We start from the raw sequence: 19,894 nt of genomic DNA, 5'->3' as shown, positions 1-19,894 counted from the left end.
AGAAATTATAAGATGAAGAAACAAGGTACAGAATATATGACATAGTGAAGAGGGCATTCGGAGAGGTAGTGGAAGAAGTACACGTGACGGACGTATGGGCCGTCCTGGTAGCCAACAAGTATGGGACGTTTGGGCCGTCCTGGTAACCAACAAGTATGGGACAACTGCTCATAATTTATATTACAATTCAAACAATTTTGAAATTTCATGAGAAATAAAACTATCTAATTTGTACAAACCTTGATGAAGATTAACATTTATCCCCTTACTAGATTTGATCAAACTGCATTCAATTAAATTTCTTTCTGTTATGTTGTTGTTGTATGTGATGACTTTAGCGTTATCCCAGTAAAATATTCCAAATATGTTACGTAAATTTAACATTAATGTAGTTTACAATAACAAGAACACTGTAAGACAACTGCTCATAAATAATTCTGTCAATAGTAATAAAGGGTGTGTGTACAAAATACCTTGCAAATCATGTAATCAGTTTTATGTTGGTCAGACTGCTAAAACACTCACAACACGAATCAATCAACATAAGAAATACGTTAGAGAGGGAAACCAATCTAGCGGTATATTCAACCACATGAACCATTTTAACCACCCAGTTGACTGGGATAACGCTAAAGTCATCACATACAACAACAACATAACAGAAAGAAATTTAATTGAATGCAGTTTGATCAAATCTAGTAAGGGGATAAATGTTAATCTTCATCAAGGTTTGTACAAATTAGATAGTTTTATTTCTCATGAAATTTCAAAATTGTTTGAATTGTAATATAAATTATGAGCAGTTGTCCCATACTTGTTGGTTACCAGGACGGCCCAAACGTCCCATACTTGTTGGCTACCAGGACGGCCCATACGTCCGTCACGTGTACTTCTTCCACTACCTCTCCGAATGCCCTCTTCACTATGTCATATATTCTGTACCTTGTTTCTTCATCTTATAATTTCTTCTTTGTATCTGCACTGAAGATGTAATTACACGAAAGCGCTCTGCTTCGTTAGTTTACTTTTCCTAGTGGTTATTTACGCATATATATATATACAGTATATATACATATATATATATATTTTGTTGAAAACGACAGCAAATTCATTAGAAATTAATTTCTTTCTTAAGCTTTCTAGCTTTCGGAAAGTAGATTCCTGGGGAAATGAGAGGGGAAGAAGCAAATTTCCAATTGACATTGGTAACTTATATTAACACAGAAGTCTATGTTATATACAAAATAAATGAAAATAAACAAAACACAGTATAATAAATCCAAGACGTTTCGCAGATCGTTCTGCATCTTCAGTTGGAATGAAGGGAAGTGTGACCAAGACGAGTATAAATATGTATAAAGGCAAAACTTGGAGAGGTCACTTAATGACTCCTCTGTTTGGCTGGCGCTATTTGGTTGGTTCCTAAGCCTAGCCGATTGCCTAAGGCATGACATTTTATCCTCTGCGGGGATATTTTGGACCTTTATGGGTGTTCTCTGATCTGGTGGTTGTATTTTGGTGAACAAATGTCTCCTACGTGTAGGTTTCATGCTGGGGAGGAGGGAGAAATCATATGTTTGTACATTAATAATGGGTTGTAAATCTTTTATGATTACAGCCTCCAAAATGGTCAAACTTTGGAGGTCCTTCTCCTCTGCGACGATTTCTATGTTGTGTACCATGGTTTCCCTCATAGACAATTTCAGTCAACTGATTCTTCCTAGAGGCGGATAACCGCTCGCTCTGGTGTCCAAAATGTGTTGCCATCTTGGGCAAAAATCTGATACCCAGCACTCAATTAACTACTATATATTTGTTTTCCTTCCACCCTATGTACATACTAGAACTATCATGCAGTTATCTTACATATGACACACTGTGATAAAAAGCAAAGAAAACAGTTGATAATGATGAAATGAAGTAATATTAGTTAATACATAATAAAAAAAAAAGTGGTGGTGGTGGTTGGGGGGTGTTGTTGTAACTTACCCCCCCCCAAAAAAAAGAAAAAAAAATGTGGAAGCAAAGTAACCGAAACTCCTTTTACTTTTGCCACTTGCAAATCATTCTACAGAATGGTCATCTTTGTTTTTTGTGCCCTCTTGCACGCACAAGCTACATTCATTACGCTGTAATCATATCAAGGCAAATGTTTTTCTTTAGCCATTAAAGTAACTTGATAAACTTCAGTCACCTCATTGAAAAAGTGTAAACAAATCTCGTCCCATTTCTTCCTGTTGGTGAATCATTTATAATTGTTTCTGAAACACGATATTTGTGAGGGTAATACTAATCTAATTTATTGAGCATCATCTTTCTACCACTGTCTTTATTTTTCGAATAGCATAGTTCAGTGGGCATATAAAGAAAAAAAAGAGAAGAATTTTTCATCCAGTATTTGTTGCAGAGTTACTGTTCCAAGGATATACTGTTTCAGAGATAAAGAAGTCCTTCATAGAGTACATGACAGAGCACATCTTTGCTTTTTATTCATTTCCCCAGCAGGGGCGCCCCGAAGGACACACCATGCCATAAAAGAAAGACTTGTTCATCTGGCCGCAAGACACCATATGGCCTACATCAGGCAGTTCCATGTTCATTACAACATGTCATCCAATCCACAAAGTTGTATAACCGTTTCTTAAAACAACCGATATTTTCAGTTCTCACTACATGGTTACTAAATCTATTCCATTCGTTGACTACCCTATTAGTAAACCACGGAGGAAGACGGCGTGGAGGACACGGAGGCCGCAGAGGAGGACACCGAGGATTAGGAGGATACACTTACAGTGGATAAGAGTATTGTGTCTGTCAAGAAAGGGAGCCAGATATCCCCCTTGAAAAGCATGAACACATCAATAAAAGATCTACGGTATTTTCCCGTTTCCCTTTTCTCTCCACCTGAGCTGAGTCTGTGGACACGTCTCAACTAATTAGTGATCGTCGGAATATACCACTTTTACTCTACCATGTCCCGTTCGCAGGACATCCAGCCCACTTTACCATCTCACTCGACACCCAGGAATCTGCTTAGTTAAAGAAAACACTTTTAAGAAACGGTTAGACAACTTTATGGATGGAGTGACATGTGGTAATGAACATGGAACTACCTAATGTAGGCCTTATAGTGTCTTACATTCTCCTTCATTCTTAAGTTCTTATGAGTCCTGTTTGTCAGTTGCATCATGGGTAGTAAGGAAGCTAAAAATTTGGACCGACACTGGTGGATCCCTTGCATGCCATGGTGACTGCAAATATATTTTCCAAATATTCTAATAAAAACTTCCTTGTTTCATCGTTTACAGAAAGGTGTACACCTACAGAATCAGCCATGGTAGTGACTAAGTTAAAAGTTGCAAGGACAAGGTTAAGAATATCGGCTTACGCACGAGCGCACAGAAGGATTTCTCTGGTCGAATAGAATCTCCTGAATAGGACCTCTTAAATTCATGCAGAACGACATCCTTAGAAGTAACTACTTAGATGCTTTCCGGAATTAACCCATTAGACGAGTATTGAGTGAGATGACAACATAACTTTGAAGGTCTTCAAATGAGAAGTGGTCTATTCTGAGAAACAAAATTTGATTGAAATCTCTATTGGTTCAGATGTGGAGATTAAGATATATAGTAATGTGACAATTTTTATTGATATATTGATGCTCTTGAAAGGGAAGAATTGGCTCCCCTTTCCGACAAACACAACATTGTTATCCATGGTAACGGCGTCCTCCGAATCCTCGGTTTCCTCCCCTGTGGCCTCCATGTCCTCCGTGCCGTCTTCCTCCGTGTCTGAACCCTGGCTCTGGGTCGGCGCTCCTCTTGCCGTAATGGTGGCCGGTGTATCCTCCATAGGTCACATGGCTTACTCGGTGTCCTCCATGGCTGAAGCCTCCTCCTCCATGTCCTCCATGGCTGAAGCCTCCTCTTCCATGTCCTCCATGTGCAAAGCCTGGCTCTGGGTCGGCACTCCTCTTGCCGTGATGGTGGCCCCTGTATCCTCCTCCGTATCCTGCTCCATGGCCTCCTCCTAGTCCTCCGTGTCCACCATGACGTACGAATGCGAAGTGGCCACCACGGACACGATGACCAGGTTCGGGGTCGGCGTCTGGTTCAGGGAGGGCGGCTGCCTTGGCCCACACCACTCCCAGTACCACCGCTAGTAGGACTACCTGGAAAGGACACAAGCAAACAAGGATGTAGTGTTGAACCTGTACACTTGGCCCGTATAACAGGCCACAGTCGTTTTGTTATGTGTTGGTACGTTCATTTTCATGTGCATTTGTTGTGTGTGTGTATCTTTATCTCGGCATCTGTTGTGTGTGTGGATTTATAACTCAGTATTAGTTGTAACTGTGTTTGTGCATCTATGTATGTGAAAAGGTTCATGTGGATGTATAATTGACTGATAGTAGATCGTATGTGTAGAAACTCATCTAAACATTCGATTTTAGTTTTGTCTTGCTTCTTAACATTGGTTGGTTGTGATATCCTCAAGCACAAGACTGACCTGGAAGTTCATGACGTTCTTCGTTGTCAGGACTGTTGTGTCTGCAGGAGGTGGGTGTAGCACTTCTTTTATAGTGAGCTGTGTCCTTCGAGGTACCGCTGGTAAAATACAAAAAAACTGTCGATGTGAAGAGTCACGCCACGCTCGGAGAGCCTTCCTGTACTTTCCTTTTCACTCTTTTCATAACGTCTTGGATCAAAGGATGCTGGATAGATTCAAATGGATGCTGTGGCACTTATCAGAAGAAATAGGACATTTTTCAGAATGTTTACAACTTGGAAGTGGAAAGATGTGTAGTAGGAATAAAAGAGAGAGTTAAATTGAAGAAAGGATTGGTTTACCGGAAGATGTGAAAAACAGAGATAGATAGCGTTGAATATTAGGAGTAAAAGAGGACCTCGTCAAACAAAAATAGTCACAGAAAACAAGAGAGGCGTTATTAAAGACCATGTTAGGGCGAAGCTTTTGTTATTACGAAGTTCTGCTTATTGCAGCTTTATCGTGTACTTTGATAAGAAAAACGTTGTACTAATTAAGGCTACGTCTTCACACGGTGTTTCCACTCATAGACTTGCCGCAGTTGCCAATTTAATACATGTGTAATTGACAAATGTACAGATGAACCTAAGAAGTACGATAGATTATTTCATTTCAAATTAAGACATAGGGAAGGAATTAATATAGATTTAAGGAAATAGGCAAGAATTGGTTTACTAATAGGGTAGTCAACGAATGGAATAGATTTAGTAACCACGTAGTGAGAACTGAAACTATCGGTTGTTTTAAGAAACAGCATCATGGCTGAGGGGAGGTCTGAACACCGAATGAGTCCGTTCCTCGTGGGTCAGGAACGTCACTTCGATTACGAAAATGGCTTCGAGTAATGTAAAGTGAATCATCACACGAGTCAGGAACCTGAATGCCAGTAATTTGACATTAAACACACAGCTAGAATGGAAGCAATTTGACATTAAACACACAACTAGAATGCCAATAATTTAACATTAAACACAAGAACACATAACTTAAATGAAATGTTGCACACATTAAACACCTATGATTTACCGGTTCCACCTAGGCCCTGCGCACTTTGAATCCTAACTAAAAATCTTATAAATTCCTCCACGTTTTTATGCGTCTCTCTTGGCTTACTGCCCTCTTTAATTTCGGTTCCAACAAACGATGGGCTTCTAAACTTGGAGGATGCGGCTGCTGATGCGTGATACACTTATAGTTCATAGAATGAGAAGGAAAGTCTTGATAGCCGCCCATGCGGTTGGAACACATTTCTCTTCCTAATGAGCGAGACGCGCACTTCACCCTTTGAGGACTTGTGATTAACTGCCGATGCCCAATGCGGGTACGGACTAGACGTTGTACAATGTTGTCAAGTTTCTTAATTTCAAGTCATTGCTTCCGAATGGGTATGGAGTGTAATGTGTATGCAGGAGTTGAATCGTCTCTAATAGTCCCTTTGAGACAATCACTAGACACCAAAGAGGATTATAAATCCTAACTAGCCAAATCAACTAGCCTAATTACTTAACCTATAAGAGAAGTGGTAAGTGCGAAGGGATGGGGGAGTTTGAACCGTTGATACAAATTTAAAAGGTAACGCTGAGTTGAAATACTAATTTTAAACATAAGGTAGAAAGTTACAGTTACATGGCGAAACAATAAAATTGCAAGGTTGTTATATTCCAAGCTCAATCATTGAAACATTCGTGATATCGCTGGACCTCGACATAGATGGGCACCGTGAACGAAAAGGGCGGGATAACTTTCTATGAATAGGAAATTCTTTAAACTCGTTAAGGCTCAACAACTGACGACCAAGTTGGCGCAATAATCAATAAGGATAATGGTGAGGAAAATAACAAGAAGCAGCTGCTAAAGGCTTTAAGAATTCTGTTAATTCCACAGAGTAGAAGGAACGATAACTGATAGGAGGTGAAGAGACAAAAATGTGAAGCCTACTATATCGGCTAGGTCCTTGAACAAAAGTATTTGATAACTACAGTTTCAAAACATTTGGAAAAATGGTAATAAATAAACGATGTGTCACAACCCCAAATTTGTGACACTATCTTTTGGTTTCTACAACTTTTTCTCCCTACAATCATATGATATTTAATAACTAAATTATTATTCTTACCTAAAGGAAGCGCGTATTTCCAGTACCCATACCTACTTCTTTTTATAACAAGGAAATATAATCTGGATGGTGCTCGCGCGTGCGCGCGTGTGTGCATTTGTGCTTCAACGGTAGGCCATGTACTTCGGCATAAACACGGATATAAATACCACAGCATCCATTTGAATCTATCCAGCATCCTTTGATCCAAGACGTTATGAAAAGAGTGAAAAGGAAAGTACAGGAAGGCTCTCCGAGCGTGGCGTGACTCTGCACATCGACAGTTTTTGTGTTTTACCAGCGGTACCTCGAAGGACACAGCTCACTATAAAAGAAGTGCTCTACCCACCACTTTCAGACACAACCGTCCTGACAACGAATAACGTCATGAACTTCCAGGTCAGTCTTGTGCTTGAGGACATCATAACCAAACAATGTTAAGAACCAAGACAAAACTAAAATTGAATATTTAGATGGCTTTCTACACATACGATCTACCATCATTCAATTATACATCTACATGAACCAGTTCACATACACAGATGCACAAACACAGTTACAGCTAATGCTGAGTTATAAATCCACACACACAACAGATGCCGAGGTAAAGTTACACACACACAACAAAAGCATATGAAAATGAACATACCAACACATAACAAAACGACTGTGGCCTGTTATACGGGCCAAGTGTACAGGTTCAACACTACATCCTTGTTTGCTTGTGTCCTTTCCAGGTAGTCCTACTAGCGGTGGTACTGGGAGTGGTGTGGGCCAAGGCAGCCGCCCTCCCTGAACCAGACGCCGACCCCGAACCTGGTCATCGTGTCCATGGTGGCCACTTCGCATTCGTACGTCATGGTGGACACGCAGGACTAGGAGGAGGCCATGGAGCAGGATACGGAGGAGGATACAGGGGCCACCATCACGGCAAGAGGAGTGCCGACCCAGAGCCAGGCTTTGCACATGGAGGACATGGAAGAGGAGGCTTCAGCCATGGAGGACATGGAGGAGGAGGCTTCAGCCATGGAGGACACCGAGTAAGCCATGTGACCTATGGAGGATACACCGGCCACCATTACGGCAAGAGGAGCGCCGACCCAGAGCCAGGGTTCAGACACGGAGGAAGACGGCACGGAGGACATGGAGGCCACAGGGGAGGAAACCGAGGATTCGGAGGACGCCGTTACCATGGATAACAATGTTGTGTTTGTCGGAAAGGGGAGCCAATTCTTCCCTTTCAAGAGCATCAATATATCAATAAAAATTGTCACATTACTATATATCTTAATCTCCACATCTGAACCAATAGAGATTTCAATCAAATTTTGTTTCTCAGAATAGACCACTTCTCATTTGAAGACCTTCAAAGTTATGTTGTCATCTCACTCAATACTCGTCTAATGGGTTAATTCCGGAAAGCATCTAAGTAGTTACTTCTAAGGATGTCGTTCTGCATGAATTTAAGAGGTCCTATTCAGGAGATTCTATTCGACCAGAGAAATCCTTCTGTGCGCTCGTGCGCAAGCTGATATTCTTAACCTTGACCTTGCAACTTTTAACTTAGTCACTACCATCGCTGATTCTGTAGGTGTACACCTTTCTGTAAACGATGAAACCAAGATTTTTTTTTTTTTTTTTTTTTAAATAGAATATTTGGGAAATATATTTGCAGTCACCATGGCATGCAAGGGATCCATCAGTGTCGGTCAAAAATCTTAGCTTCCACATTACCCATGATGCAAGCAGGACTTATAAGAATATAAGAATAAAGGGGAATGCAAGACACCATATGGCCTACATTAAGCAGTTCCATGTTCATTACCACATGTCATCCCATCCATAAAGTTGTCTAACCGTTTCTTAAAACAACCGATAGTTTCAGTTCTCACTACGTGGTTACTAATCTATTCCATTCGTTGACTACCCTATTAGTAAACCAATTCTTACCTATTTCCCTAAATCTAGATTTGTCTAATTTAAATCTATCACTGCGAGTCCTGTCCTGTTGTCTTAATATGATGACCTTATTTGCGTCACCCTTGTTTAAGCCTTTGATCCACTTGAATACCTCAAATTAGATCACCCCGCACTCTACGTCTTTCCTGTGCAAGTTAAGGTGTCTAAGCCTCTTTTCGTAAGGTAAATTTCTAAGCCCATATATCATTTTGATCATTCTCCTCTATACTGACTCTAGTGAATTGATGTCCATTCTATAGGACGAAGACCAATAATGTACCGCATAGTCAAGGATGGGCCAAACTGACGCTAGAGTTTGATAGTTACCTTTGCACTTCTATTCGTAATCGTCCTAGCAATAAAACCTAATGTTCTGTTAGCTTTACTCCTGGCACCAATGCATTGTTTCCCGGATTTAAGGTCAGAACACTCTAGAACTCCCAAGTCTCTCTCGCACTCAGTTTTCCCTAAAAACGTGTTATCTGAGCTATATCGGCTTTCGGAGTTGTGTAGCCCTACGTTTGATATGCTACAGAATCAGCGATTGTAGTGACTAAGTTAAAAGTTGCAAGGTCAAGGTTAAGAATATCGGCTTGCACACGAGCGCACAGAAGGATTTCTCTGGTCGAATAGAATCTCCTGAATAGGATCTCTTAAATTCATGCAGAACGACATCCTTAGAAGGAACTACATAGATGCTTTCCGGAATTAACCCATTAGACGAGTATTGAGCGAGATGACAACACAACTTTAAAGGTCTTCAAATGAGAAGTGGTCTATTCTGAGAAACAAAATTTGATTGAAATCTCTATTGATTCATATGTGGAGATTAAGATATAGAATAATGTGACCATTTTTATTGATATATTGATGCTATTGAAGGGGAAGAATTGGCTCCCCTTTTCGACAGACACAACACTGTTATCCATGGTAACGGCGTCCTCCGAATCCTCGGTTTCCTCCCCTGTGGCCTCCATGTCCTCCGTGCCGTCTTCCTCCGTGTCCGAACCCTGGCTCTGGGTCGGCGCTCCTCTTGCCGTAATGGTGGCCGGTGTATCCTCCATGGGTCACATGGCTTACTCGGTGTCCTCCATGGCTGAAGCCTCCTCCTCCATGTCCTCCATGTGCAAAGCCTGGCTCTGGGTCGGCACTCCTCTTGCCGTGATGATGGCCCGTGTATCCTCCTCCGTATCCTGCTCCATGGCCTCCTCCGAGTCCTCCGTGTCCGCCATGACGTACGAATGCGAAGTGGCCACCATGGACACGATGACCAGGTTCGGGGTCGGCGTCTGGTTCAGGGAGGGCGGCTGCCTTGGCCCACACCACTCCCAGTACCACCGCTAGTAGGACTACCTGGAAAGGACACAAGCAAACAAGGATGTAGTGTTGAACCTGTACACTTGGCTCGTATAACAGGCCATAGTCGTTTTGTTATGTGTTGGTACGTTCATTTTCATGTGCATTTGTTGTGTGTGTGTAACTTTACCTCGGCATCTGTTGTGTGTGTGGATTTATAACTCAGTATTAGTTGTAACTGTGTTTGTGCATCTGTGTATGTGAAAAGGTTCATGTAGATGTATAATTGACTGATGGTAGATCGTATGTGTAGAAACTCATCTAAGTATTCGATTTTAATTTTGTCTTGATTCTTAACATTGGTTGGATGTGATGTTCTCAAGCACAAGACTGACCTGGAAGTTCATGACGTTCTTCGTTGTCAGGACTGTTGTGTCTGCAGGTGGTGGGTAGAGCACTTCTTTTATAGTGAGCTGTGTCCTTCGAGGTATCGCTGGTAAAATACAAAAAAACTGTCGACGTGCAGAGTCACGCCACGCTCGGAGAGCCTTCCTGTACTTTCCTTTTCACTCTTTTCATAACGTCTTGGATCAAAGGATGCTGGATAGATTCAAATGGATGCTGTGGTACTTATCAGAAGAAATGAGACATTATTTAGAATTTTTACAACATGGAAGTGGAAAGATGTGTGGTAGGAATAAAAGCGAGAATTAAATTGAAGGAAGGATTGGTTTACCGGAAGATGTGAAAAAAAGAAGATAGAGAGCGTTGAATATTAGGAGTAAAAGAGGACCCCGTCAAACAAAAATAGTCACAGAAAACAAGAGATATGTTATTAAACACCATGTTAGGGCGAAGCTTTGTCAGTACGAAGTTCTGCTTATTGCAGTTTTATCATGTACTTGATAAGAAAAATGTTGTACTAATTAAGGCTACGTCTTCAGACGGTGTTTCCACTCATAGACTTGCCGCAGTTGCCAATTTATTACGCGTGTAATTGACAAATGTACAGATGAACGAAAGAAGTACGATAGATTTTTTCATTTCAAATTAAGACATAGGGAAGGAATCAATATATTGAAAATTTCCGTGCATGTTATGTTGTCTATGGAAATGAGAAACGCCCAAACTGCAATAACAAACAATATTTTAATATGTATCCACCAAGGAAAGTAACCTAGAAGAGGAGTTAGGAACATTTATAAACCACGTTACTGATTGGCATTAGTGCGAAAAATACAAGAATTGCTGGAAACATTAAATATGAGGAAAGTCCCGAAATCTGATGGGATCTCAAATATGATACTGTGCAAAACACGTGGCATGTACCTCTGGGCGCAATCTGACGCACATACCATCCTGGTCAGCTTGACCCGACGCTGACCAAACCCAACGCCATTAGGAATAATTATTCGCCACGGGAACTTGCGCACGCGGTATACATACGGCTTCGGGCAACATGTGAAAACAGTTCTAAAGCTTACCAATAAAGGTCAAGGGTTCATTAGTTCTCTTTCCTTTTTACCATAGCCTGAACCTGCTACAATACTCAAAGAATGTAGAGAACAACTGATGAATAAGATTTAATAACTAAATGTATGCTCGTTCGACAAAGGAAAAGCACCAAAACACCGAAACAAGGACAGATGGACAAAATATTTGAAAGACAGGAGAATCTTTGCAGATGACCTAATTGGATTCATAGAAAGAAGGTCTTGTATTTACTTGTTAAGTTTTTACTCAAGAGTGAATTGATGCGTTACTAGAAATAGACGTTATCACAGGGAGACCGGAATAAGATACATATATGGAACCAGAAGTGGAAATGAATTCTGATGCAAGAAATGCAAAGTATTGGAAATGGACAGAAGAAAGAAAACGATACCAACAAAAATACAAAATGCAAAATGAATGGATTACAGAAATGAAGGAGTAATTTTTTTGCAAGTGTTCGTTATGTATAATTGCTCCACGGGAAACATATAAGAAATTACTGGAGTAACTTATAGACTACTGGTGAATACATACATCCATACACAAATTCACACACATACAGTACATAGAAATACGATATATATATATATATATATATATATATATATATATATATATATATATAAATATGCCCACACACACACACACACACACACACACACACACACACACACACACACACACACACACACACACACACACACACACACACACACACACACACACACACACACACACACACACACACACACACACACACACACACATATATATATATATATATATATATATACATATACATATACATACAAAGGATTACAAAGGCAAAGCATGCCGACAGGAGACCTTTTGATCCATATCTAGGTCGGATGCAAAAAAAAAAAAAAAAAAAAAAAAAAAAAAAAAAAAAAAAAAAAAAAAAAAAAAAAAAAAAAAAAAAAAAAAAAAAAAAAAAAAAAAAAAAATCATATTAATAATAAATTAAAACTATAACAATGTAAATAACAATTAAAATACATAAATAAATGCATTGGTGTAGTTGAATAACAAACAAACAGGTAAATAGTAAATGATAATAAATTGACATATAACTAATAATAAATGAAAATCAGACAGACAAATTATAACAAAACAAAAACAAATAATATAACATAAATTATAATAATTACAGCATCTTACTTAGGTATTTATCTAAATGATTCTTAAAGCTTCGAACTGAACTACATTGCACTACCTGTGCAGGAAGTTTATTCCATTCATTAACTACACGGTTGGCAAAGTTGTTTCTACCTACTTCCAAATTGAATCTATTTCCGGACAGTTTGAGACCATTGTTTCTTGTCTGATTCTCATTCAATGTGAAAATTTGGTCACTTTTGATGTTGTCAATTCCCTTTAAAATCTTAAAGACCTGTATCAAGTCACCTCTGAGTCTACGCTTTTTTAGGGAAAACAGATTCATGTGCTTAAGTCGATTTTCGTATGATTTATTTTTGATATTTGGAATCAGTTTTGTGGCTCGCCGTTGTACTTTTTCCAGTCTGTCAATGTCTTTAATGAGATTCGGTGACCATACGGAAACAGCATATTCCAAATGTGGACGAACTAACGATTTATATAGCTTGTTAATGAGTGATGGACTTTTGAAATCAAAAGATCGCGCAATCAATCCCAGAATCTTATTTGCTTTCTCAGAGGCTGAAATACACTGCTTGGATGATTTGAGGTCGTTACTGATAATTACGCCGAGATCTTTTTCACTATCCACTTTTGTTAACGAATTTCCAAATAACTTGTAATCGTACTTACTGTTATTTTTACCTATGTGCATTACCTTGCATTTACTTGTGTTAAATTTCATTAGCCACTTTTCAGACCATTGCTGTAATTGATCTAAATCTTCTTGAATATCTAATTGGTTTGAGTGATCATTTGCCACTCCGCACAGTTTTGTATCATCAGCAAATTTGGAAACAGTAGATTTTAGTCCATGGTCTATATCATTTATATATACTATGAATAGAAGTGGCCCAAGAACGGAACCCTGAGGAACTCCACTTGCAACACTTTTCCATCCAGAAGTTTTTCCATTTAAAACAACTCTCTGTTTTCGACCTTTCAACCAATTACTAGTCCAACCTAATAGGCTACCACTTATTCCATGCAAAGCTAATTTAGTAAGTAGTCTTTCGTGTGGGACGGTATCAAAAGCTTTTGCAAAGTCTAGATATATTAAATCTATATTGTTTCTTTTGTCATAATTCGAGACAACTGTGTTGTAGAATTCGAGTAAGTTAGTCACGCAAGAACGTTTCCGTCTGAAACCATGTTGGCTATCATTTATCAAACGGTTACTTTCTAAATGATATTCGATAGCATCTCTGATGATAGTTTCCATTATTTTTCCTACGATCGAAGTCAAACTAATAGGCCTATAGTTATTTGGTTTCTTTTTGTCACCTTTTTTGAATATGGGAGTAACGTTAGCTAGCTTCCATTCTCTTGGGACATCTCCGGATATGATGGATTTCTTGAAAATAATTTCTAATGGAACAACAATCTCATTTTTCATTTCCTTTAAGATTCTTGGATGCCAACCGTCAGGCCCTGGTGTTTTATTAACTTTGAGTTTGTCTATACACCTTTTAATTGTTTCTTTTGCTATATTTACCGTAGTGAGTAAGTTTACCCCAGACTTTTCACAGGTTTCAGTTTGGAATTCACTTTGAGGTGTTTCGTTTACGAATACCGAGCTAAAATAATTGTTTAAGAGATTACACATTCCTTCATTTGAATATTCAAGTTGACCGTCAGCAGATAATAGTGGACCAATGTGATTCCTAACAACCTTTTTATCTCTAATGTAACTATAGAGATAGGGGCCTATATGTGTATATGTATATGTGTATATGTATATGTGTATATGTATATATATGTATATATATGTACATATATATATATATATATATATATATATATATATACATACATATATATATATATATATATATATGTACACACACACACACACACACACACATCATACACACACACACACACACACACACACACACACACACACACACACACACACACACACACACACACACACACACACACACACACACACACACACACACACACACACACACACACACACACACACACACACACACACACACACACACACACACACACACACACACACACACACACACACACACACACACACACACACACACACACACACACACACACACACACACATATATATATATATATATATATATATATATTTGTGTGTGTGCGTGTATGTATATATTTGGAGGGTGGTCATCTAAAAGAAGTGGGTGGTATGGATGTAGTATGGGTATGGACTTAAAATTGACTTTATGCAACTCCTGATTTGTTCACAAGTGATGAAGCACGAGTATTGTGATATATGTAATAAAAAGTCGACAATGAACAGCTTCATTCTTTATGATGGATTTCAGAATGAAAGGAAAATTCTGGTGGAATGGTCTCATTGACGCGTATCATGATGAGGCGGAACAATACGCACTGGACCACTACTTTTTGTGTTTTTTCTTTGCGGATGGAAGGTCACGATCCTATATATAAGTGGCTGCTCAAACCTTCACCTGCACAGACGACATCCAGCAGGGTGACGACGAGCAACATGAACTTCCAGGTGAGATTTCCAATTCAAAACCAAAAGGAAATAAGTCCGGGTCACTTACACATATCCATGCTTCCATGGAAACATGGGTTTTCATTTAATGCTTCTCTCACGTGCACAGTTAAACAAAAGTTTTCTTACTTATACCAGTTGTAGCAAATTTTTTTTATTGAATAAATCTACTCTCGATAATAAATATCAAGCGTAGTAGACTATAGTCTATGCGCCTCAAGGAGTTCGTCTAGGGCAGGGGTGGGGAACCTTTTTGTGCATGAAGGCCACCTTACAATTCATCGTCCTACATAGAGGCCATACTGAACAAATTATTCATTTTTTTCAATTATTTTATCCCTTTTTAGGGAACGGTGTAAGTTTTCCACCCCCGCTCTAAAAATTCAGTTTAAATTTCTATTTTTATTTTAAAAATATACATATGTATAAAAGAAAATACCCATTTTTTAAATTTCGAAGGCCGCAGAAGGCCGCACTTGATGGCCCGGAAGGCCGCAGGTTCCCCACCTCTGGTCTAGGGTGTAGCATACGTCGTGCCAAATCATCTATGTGCTATTTGATAAATATATATATATATATATATATATATATATATATATATATATATATATATATATATATATATATATATATACCGGGTACATATATATATTTCATATTCTCTATAAAGTAAAGAAAGATGTATGGTACAATGAGTATCATCAATGATCATCACTTTTTAGAACTACAACAACGATTACCTATGACCCATCCCACCTGTTTCACTTGTGACACCTCCTCGGCGTGGCAACATGGAGGGGAAAACTATGCCATGTATCATAGAATTTATTCAAAGCGTTGTTATAATCCAAAAAAAAGTGATACTTGTTGTACTATACAGCTTCCTTTACTATATACAAAATATTAGAAAAAATCAAATGGTATATAGATGGAAAGCAAGAGGGAGAGGGGCATGTACTAAGGTTGATTTGGCAGAATGTATGCTACACTCTGAACGGATTCCCCAGGGTGCACAGACAATAGTATAGGGAATGTTATGTATACGACTTTTTACTTTGTCTATTACCTGGTTTCTTTAGATAAAGGTAAATATCACTGGCCTTCTGTATGATTCTAGTGAATTGATGTCCATTCTATAGGACGGAGACCAAAACTGTACCGTATAGGTCAAGGAGGGGTCTAACTAATGGCTAGAGTTTGATAATCACCTCTGCAGTTCTATTCGTAACCGTCCTAGTAATGAAATCTAATGCTCATTTAGTTTTATTCTTGGCATTAATACATTATTTCCTGGATTTGAGGTCAGGACTCACAAGAACTTCCAAATCTCTCTCGCATTAAATTTTCTCTAAAAACGTGTTATTTAAGCTATATCTGCTTTCGGGGTTGTTCAACACGCTGCACTTTGAGATATTGAAGTTCATTTGCCATTTCACCGACCATGTGAACAATTTGTTAAGATCTTCATGCAGAATCTCGGCGTCGCCTCCTGACCTAATTACGCGTCCTATTTTAGTGTCGTCCGCAAACTTGCTAACTATTAATCCCATTGTCCAAGTCGTTTGTGTACATAATGAACAATAAGAGACCCAAAACCGAGCCCTGGAGAACTCCATTAGAAACACTCCCCCATTTGGATTTTACCCCATTTATGGTGACCCGCTGTTTTGTCACTGATCCAAACTCTAATCCATCCATACACTTTTCCTCCTATGCCACTGCCTTTGATTTTACTTAGTAGTCTCTGGCGAGGCACCTTGTCGAACGCTTTACTAAAGTCAAGGTAAATAACGTCGTAACTATCATTGTTGTCTGACGCCTTATATATGTTAGTGTAAAAAGATAGAAGATTAGTCACATATGATTTACCCTTAGAGAAACCATGCTGTGAGTCACGAATCAAATTATGTCTCTCAATGTGATCTCTAAGTCTATCAGCTATTATTGATTCAAGCATTTAACCTATAACTGATGTCAAACTAATTGGCCTGTAGTTCCATATAGACAATTTATCTCCCTTTTTGAAATTTCCCACTTTGAAAATGACACTGCAACTCTGCCGACTTGCATCCTCCCTAGGTGGTCCTTCTTGTTGTGGTGTTGGGAGTGGCGTGGACGAAGGCATCCCCCCTCCCTGAACCAGACGCTGATCCCCAGCCTGGCTATGGTGGCTTCGGCGGACACAGAGGTCATGGTGGCCACGGCGGCTTCGGTGGCCACGGCGGCTTCGGCGGCCGCGGTGGCCACGGCGGATACGGAGGGTATGGAGGATACGGCGGCCACCATCACGGCAAGAGGAGCGCCGACCCAGAGCCAGGCTACGGCGGCCACGGCGGCCACGGAGGAGGACATGGAGGAGGATACGGAGGATACGGGGGCCATGGAGGAGGATACGGAGGAGGATACGGAGGACACAGAGGAGGCTACGGAGGTGGTTACGGAGGTGGCTACGGAGGTGGCCACGGAGGTGGCTACGGTTATCATGGATGAAATGCTTAGATAAGTGCAAGGAGATTTATCTTTGTCCTTCGTACTAAGAATAAAATATCTCGAGATAAACTTTTATCATGTTCAGCATTTCCGTCTTTTTCTTTCCTTTCCAACACCTTTAATACTGAAGTGATTATTTAACTGAAATCCCTTTGTCCTGGTCACCGTCTTACTTCAGGACTAATCATAAACTTTCTCAGCTAACACGTAGTCGAGGCAGGCAACTGCTATCTAGTCGTGTAAATTATGTTGGCCAGTTGAACAACCATCCCTTGAGGGGTTATCACACTGGGCATATTTTCCTCCGGCTGTTGGAGCAGACTTGCAGCCCACAGCTTTCGGGAAATCATCAGATATGCTGGGGGAAAATGATTTCCCTTCGGCATATCTTATGACATCCTATGTAAATTCTTGAGAAAACAAAATATTTCGCCATAGTGATTTTACGGCGGAAAAAGTTCAGGCGGTGGGCGGCACCTCCGACGAAAAATAGACCAGTGTGATAGCCCCTTTACTCAGGACTCAGCAAACTACTTGATATTTATGTTATTTCTACCTAATGTATACACTGAAAATATCCCGTACTTATGTTGCATATGACACGCATTTCTAAAGAACTAGAGTATACAACGGTAACAAAATCGATGTACACACAATTATTCCAAAATAGGTTGAGTTGTACCGAACGAAAAGGTAAAGACGATTTGGAGGGAAAAGAAGCTGGAACTCAAATGATTTTTGACACTTGTAAATCTTTCTACAGAGTGGACTTCCTCACTATTTTCCAGAGTCCTTTCATACACACAAACCACATTTACTATACAACAATGCCATACATTTCTTCATCCAGTGTATGTTCTTTTAACCTTTACAATACAGTGACACCCTTTGTCCATTGTCTTCCACCTAAGGACAGTTGGGCTCATACAGCGATGAGGCATTGAGATCTCCCGGGGCCACCACTTACTGTTGCACATCGTCCACACTTTAACATAACAAAATTCCTAAAACATGTCACCGTAATGATGTGGTTAACCATAGAGAAATTTATTCGGAACAACATTTACAAATAACCTTAATCTCTCTTTTTTCTTCTTCTTGTTCAACATCTATGGACATTTCTAGCTTCATTGCAAACTTCGTTTACTCAGGACCATCTCTACACCACCAGTTTTACTTATTAAGTAGGATATTTCTGTCACTGAATATGTTATTAGTCATTATCAATGTACCAGACGTCAAAACCAATGACACCATCTGAAAAAAAAAAAAAACGCAAGGAAAAATGACACATTGGTAGATATTTTAAATGATGCAAAGAAAGAAACTCACCTCACTGGAGAATGACTCAACTGTTCATAAAGTGTTAAAAAAAAACCCAGAGGCGTTGTTTAATGATGTAATTTTGCCTCACACAAAAGAAGAAGAAGAAGAAGAAGAAGAAGAAGAAGAAGAAGAATAAGAAGAAGAAGAAGAAGAAGAAGAAGAAGAAGAAGAATAAGAAGAAGAAGACTAAAATGCATGAGCAATTATCGTCCTTTTAGGCTCGGAAATGTATATAGGCTCTTCTCTAATGTTTTCACAAGCAGTTTTGTCAAATCTTTAGTTGTGAATTAACAAAAATATTCTGAACCGGCCATTGAACTATAGACTATCTGAAAAAAAACAAGAGACTGCCATAAGTCTTACTGCTTGACTAAGGAGAATAAACTTGTAACATTAAGTCCATTGAGCATACACGATGCAAATAAATATGTTTGCAACTTTCTACTAAACATTTCCGTGAATGGCATCACTGCAATTTCATCAATTTACAAAAGATCAAGACTGAAAAAGGCACAGTAGAGGTCGATAGAATCTCATTAAAGTTATTCATAATTTGTCTTGAAGGAATCTTAGAAAGAGCCATCTAAGGAAAAAAAAATCTGGATATTGAAGGTGAATGGTGTGACTACTTGAGATTTGGCCCCAGGTAGTTGATAACACGCCTTTTCGGTTCCTGACTCAGAGCAAGACAGGTGGCATCTCTTGGCCCGGAGAGCTTTTTTTTTTTTTTTTTTTTTTTGTGACTTGCGGGGCTGGCGGACCTCAACCTCCTCGCAGATAGTTCGGAACAGTTTGTACATCAACACAGGAGACTGTTCGCGGTGTGTCACTGGAGTAGCGATAGCCGAAGGAAGCTGATATAGCGATGCCCAGGTCACCTTAGGTCCGAGGTGACAGCTGGTTGGCGACTGAGCTGCATGGCTTGGACGTTCGAGTCAGGCTTACTCTGAGCCACACAGCTACCGCCTGGGCCAACGCCACACGGTCCGTGA

At 39.5% G+C, this 19,894-nt stretch overlaps 1 protein-coding gene across 1 annotated transcript; it reads left to right on the top strand.

Moving 5' to 3' along the window:
- Positions 1–15,074: 15,074 nt before the first annotated feature.
- LOC143038357 (uncharacterized) lies at positions 15,075–17,576 on the top strand. The gene is made up of 2 exons (XM_076207390.1): positions 15,075–15,086; positions 17,166–17,576. Exons 1-2 carry the CDS (start codon positions 15,075–15,077, stop codon positions 17,574–17,576), a joined length of 423 nt encoding a protein of 140 aa, XP_076063505.1.
- Positions 17,577–19,894: the final 2,318 nt, after the last annotated feature.

Source organism: Oratosquilla oratoria, chromosome 24 (genome assembly GCF_046742065.1).
Source record: "Oratosquilla oratoria isolate Oo_2021 chromosome 24, ASM4674206v1, whole genome shotgun sequence".
Taxonomy (NCBI): domain Eukaryota; kingdom Metazoa; phylum Arthropoda; class Malacostraca; order Stomatopoda; family Squillidae; genus Oratosquilla; species Oratosquilla oratoria.
The sequence above is the reverse complement of the archived record's forward strand: the minus strand, read 5'-3'. Positions and strand labels throughout refer to the sequence as shown.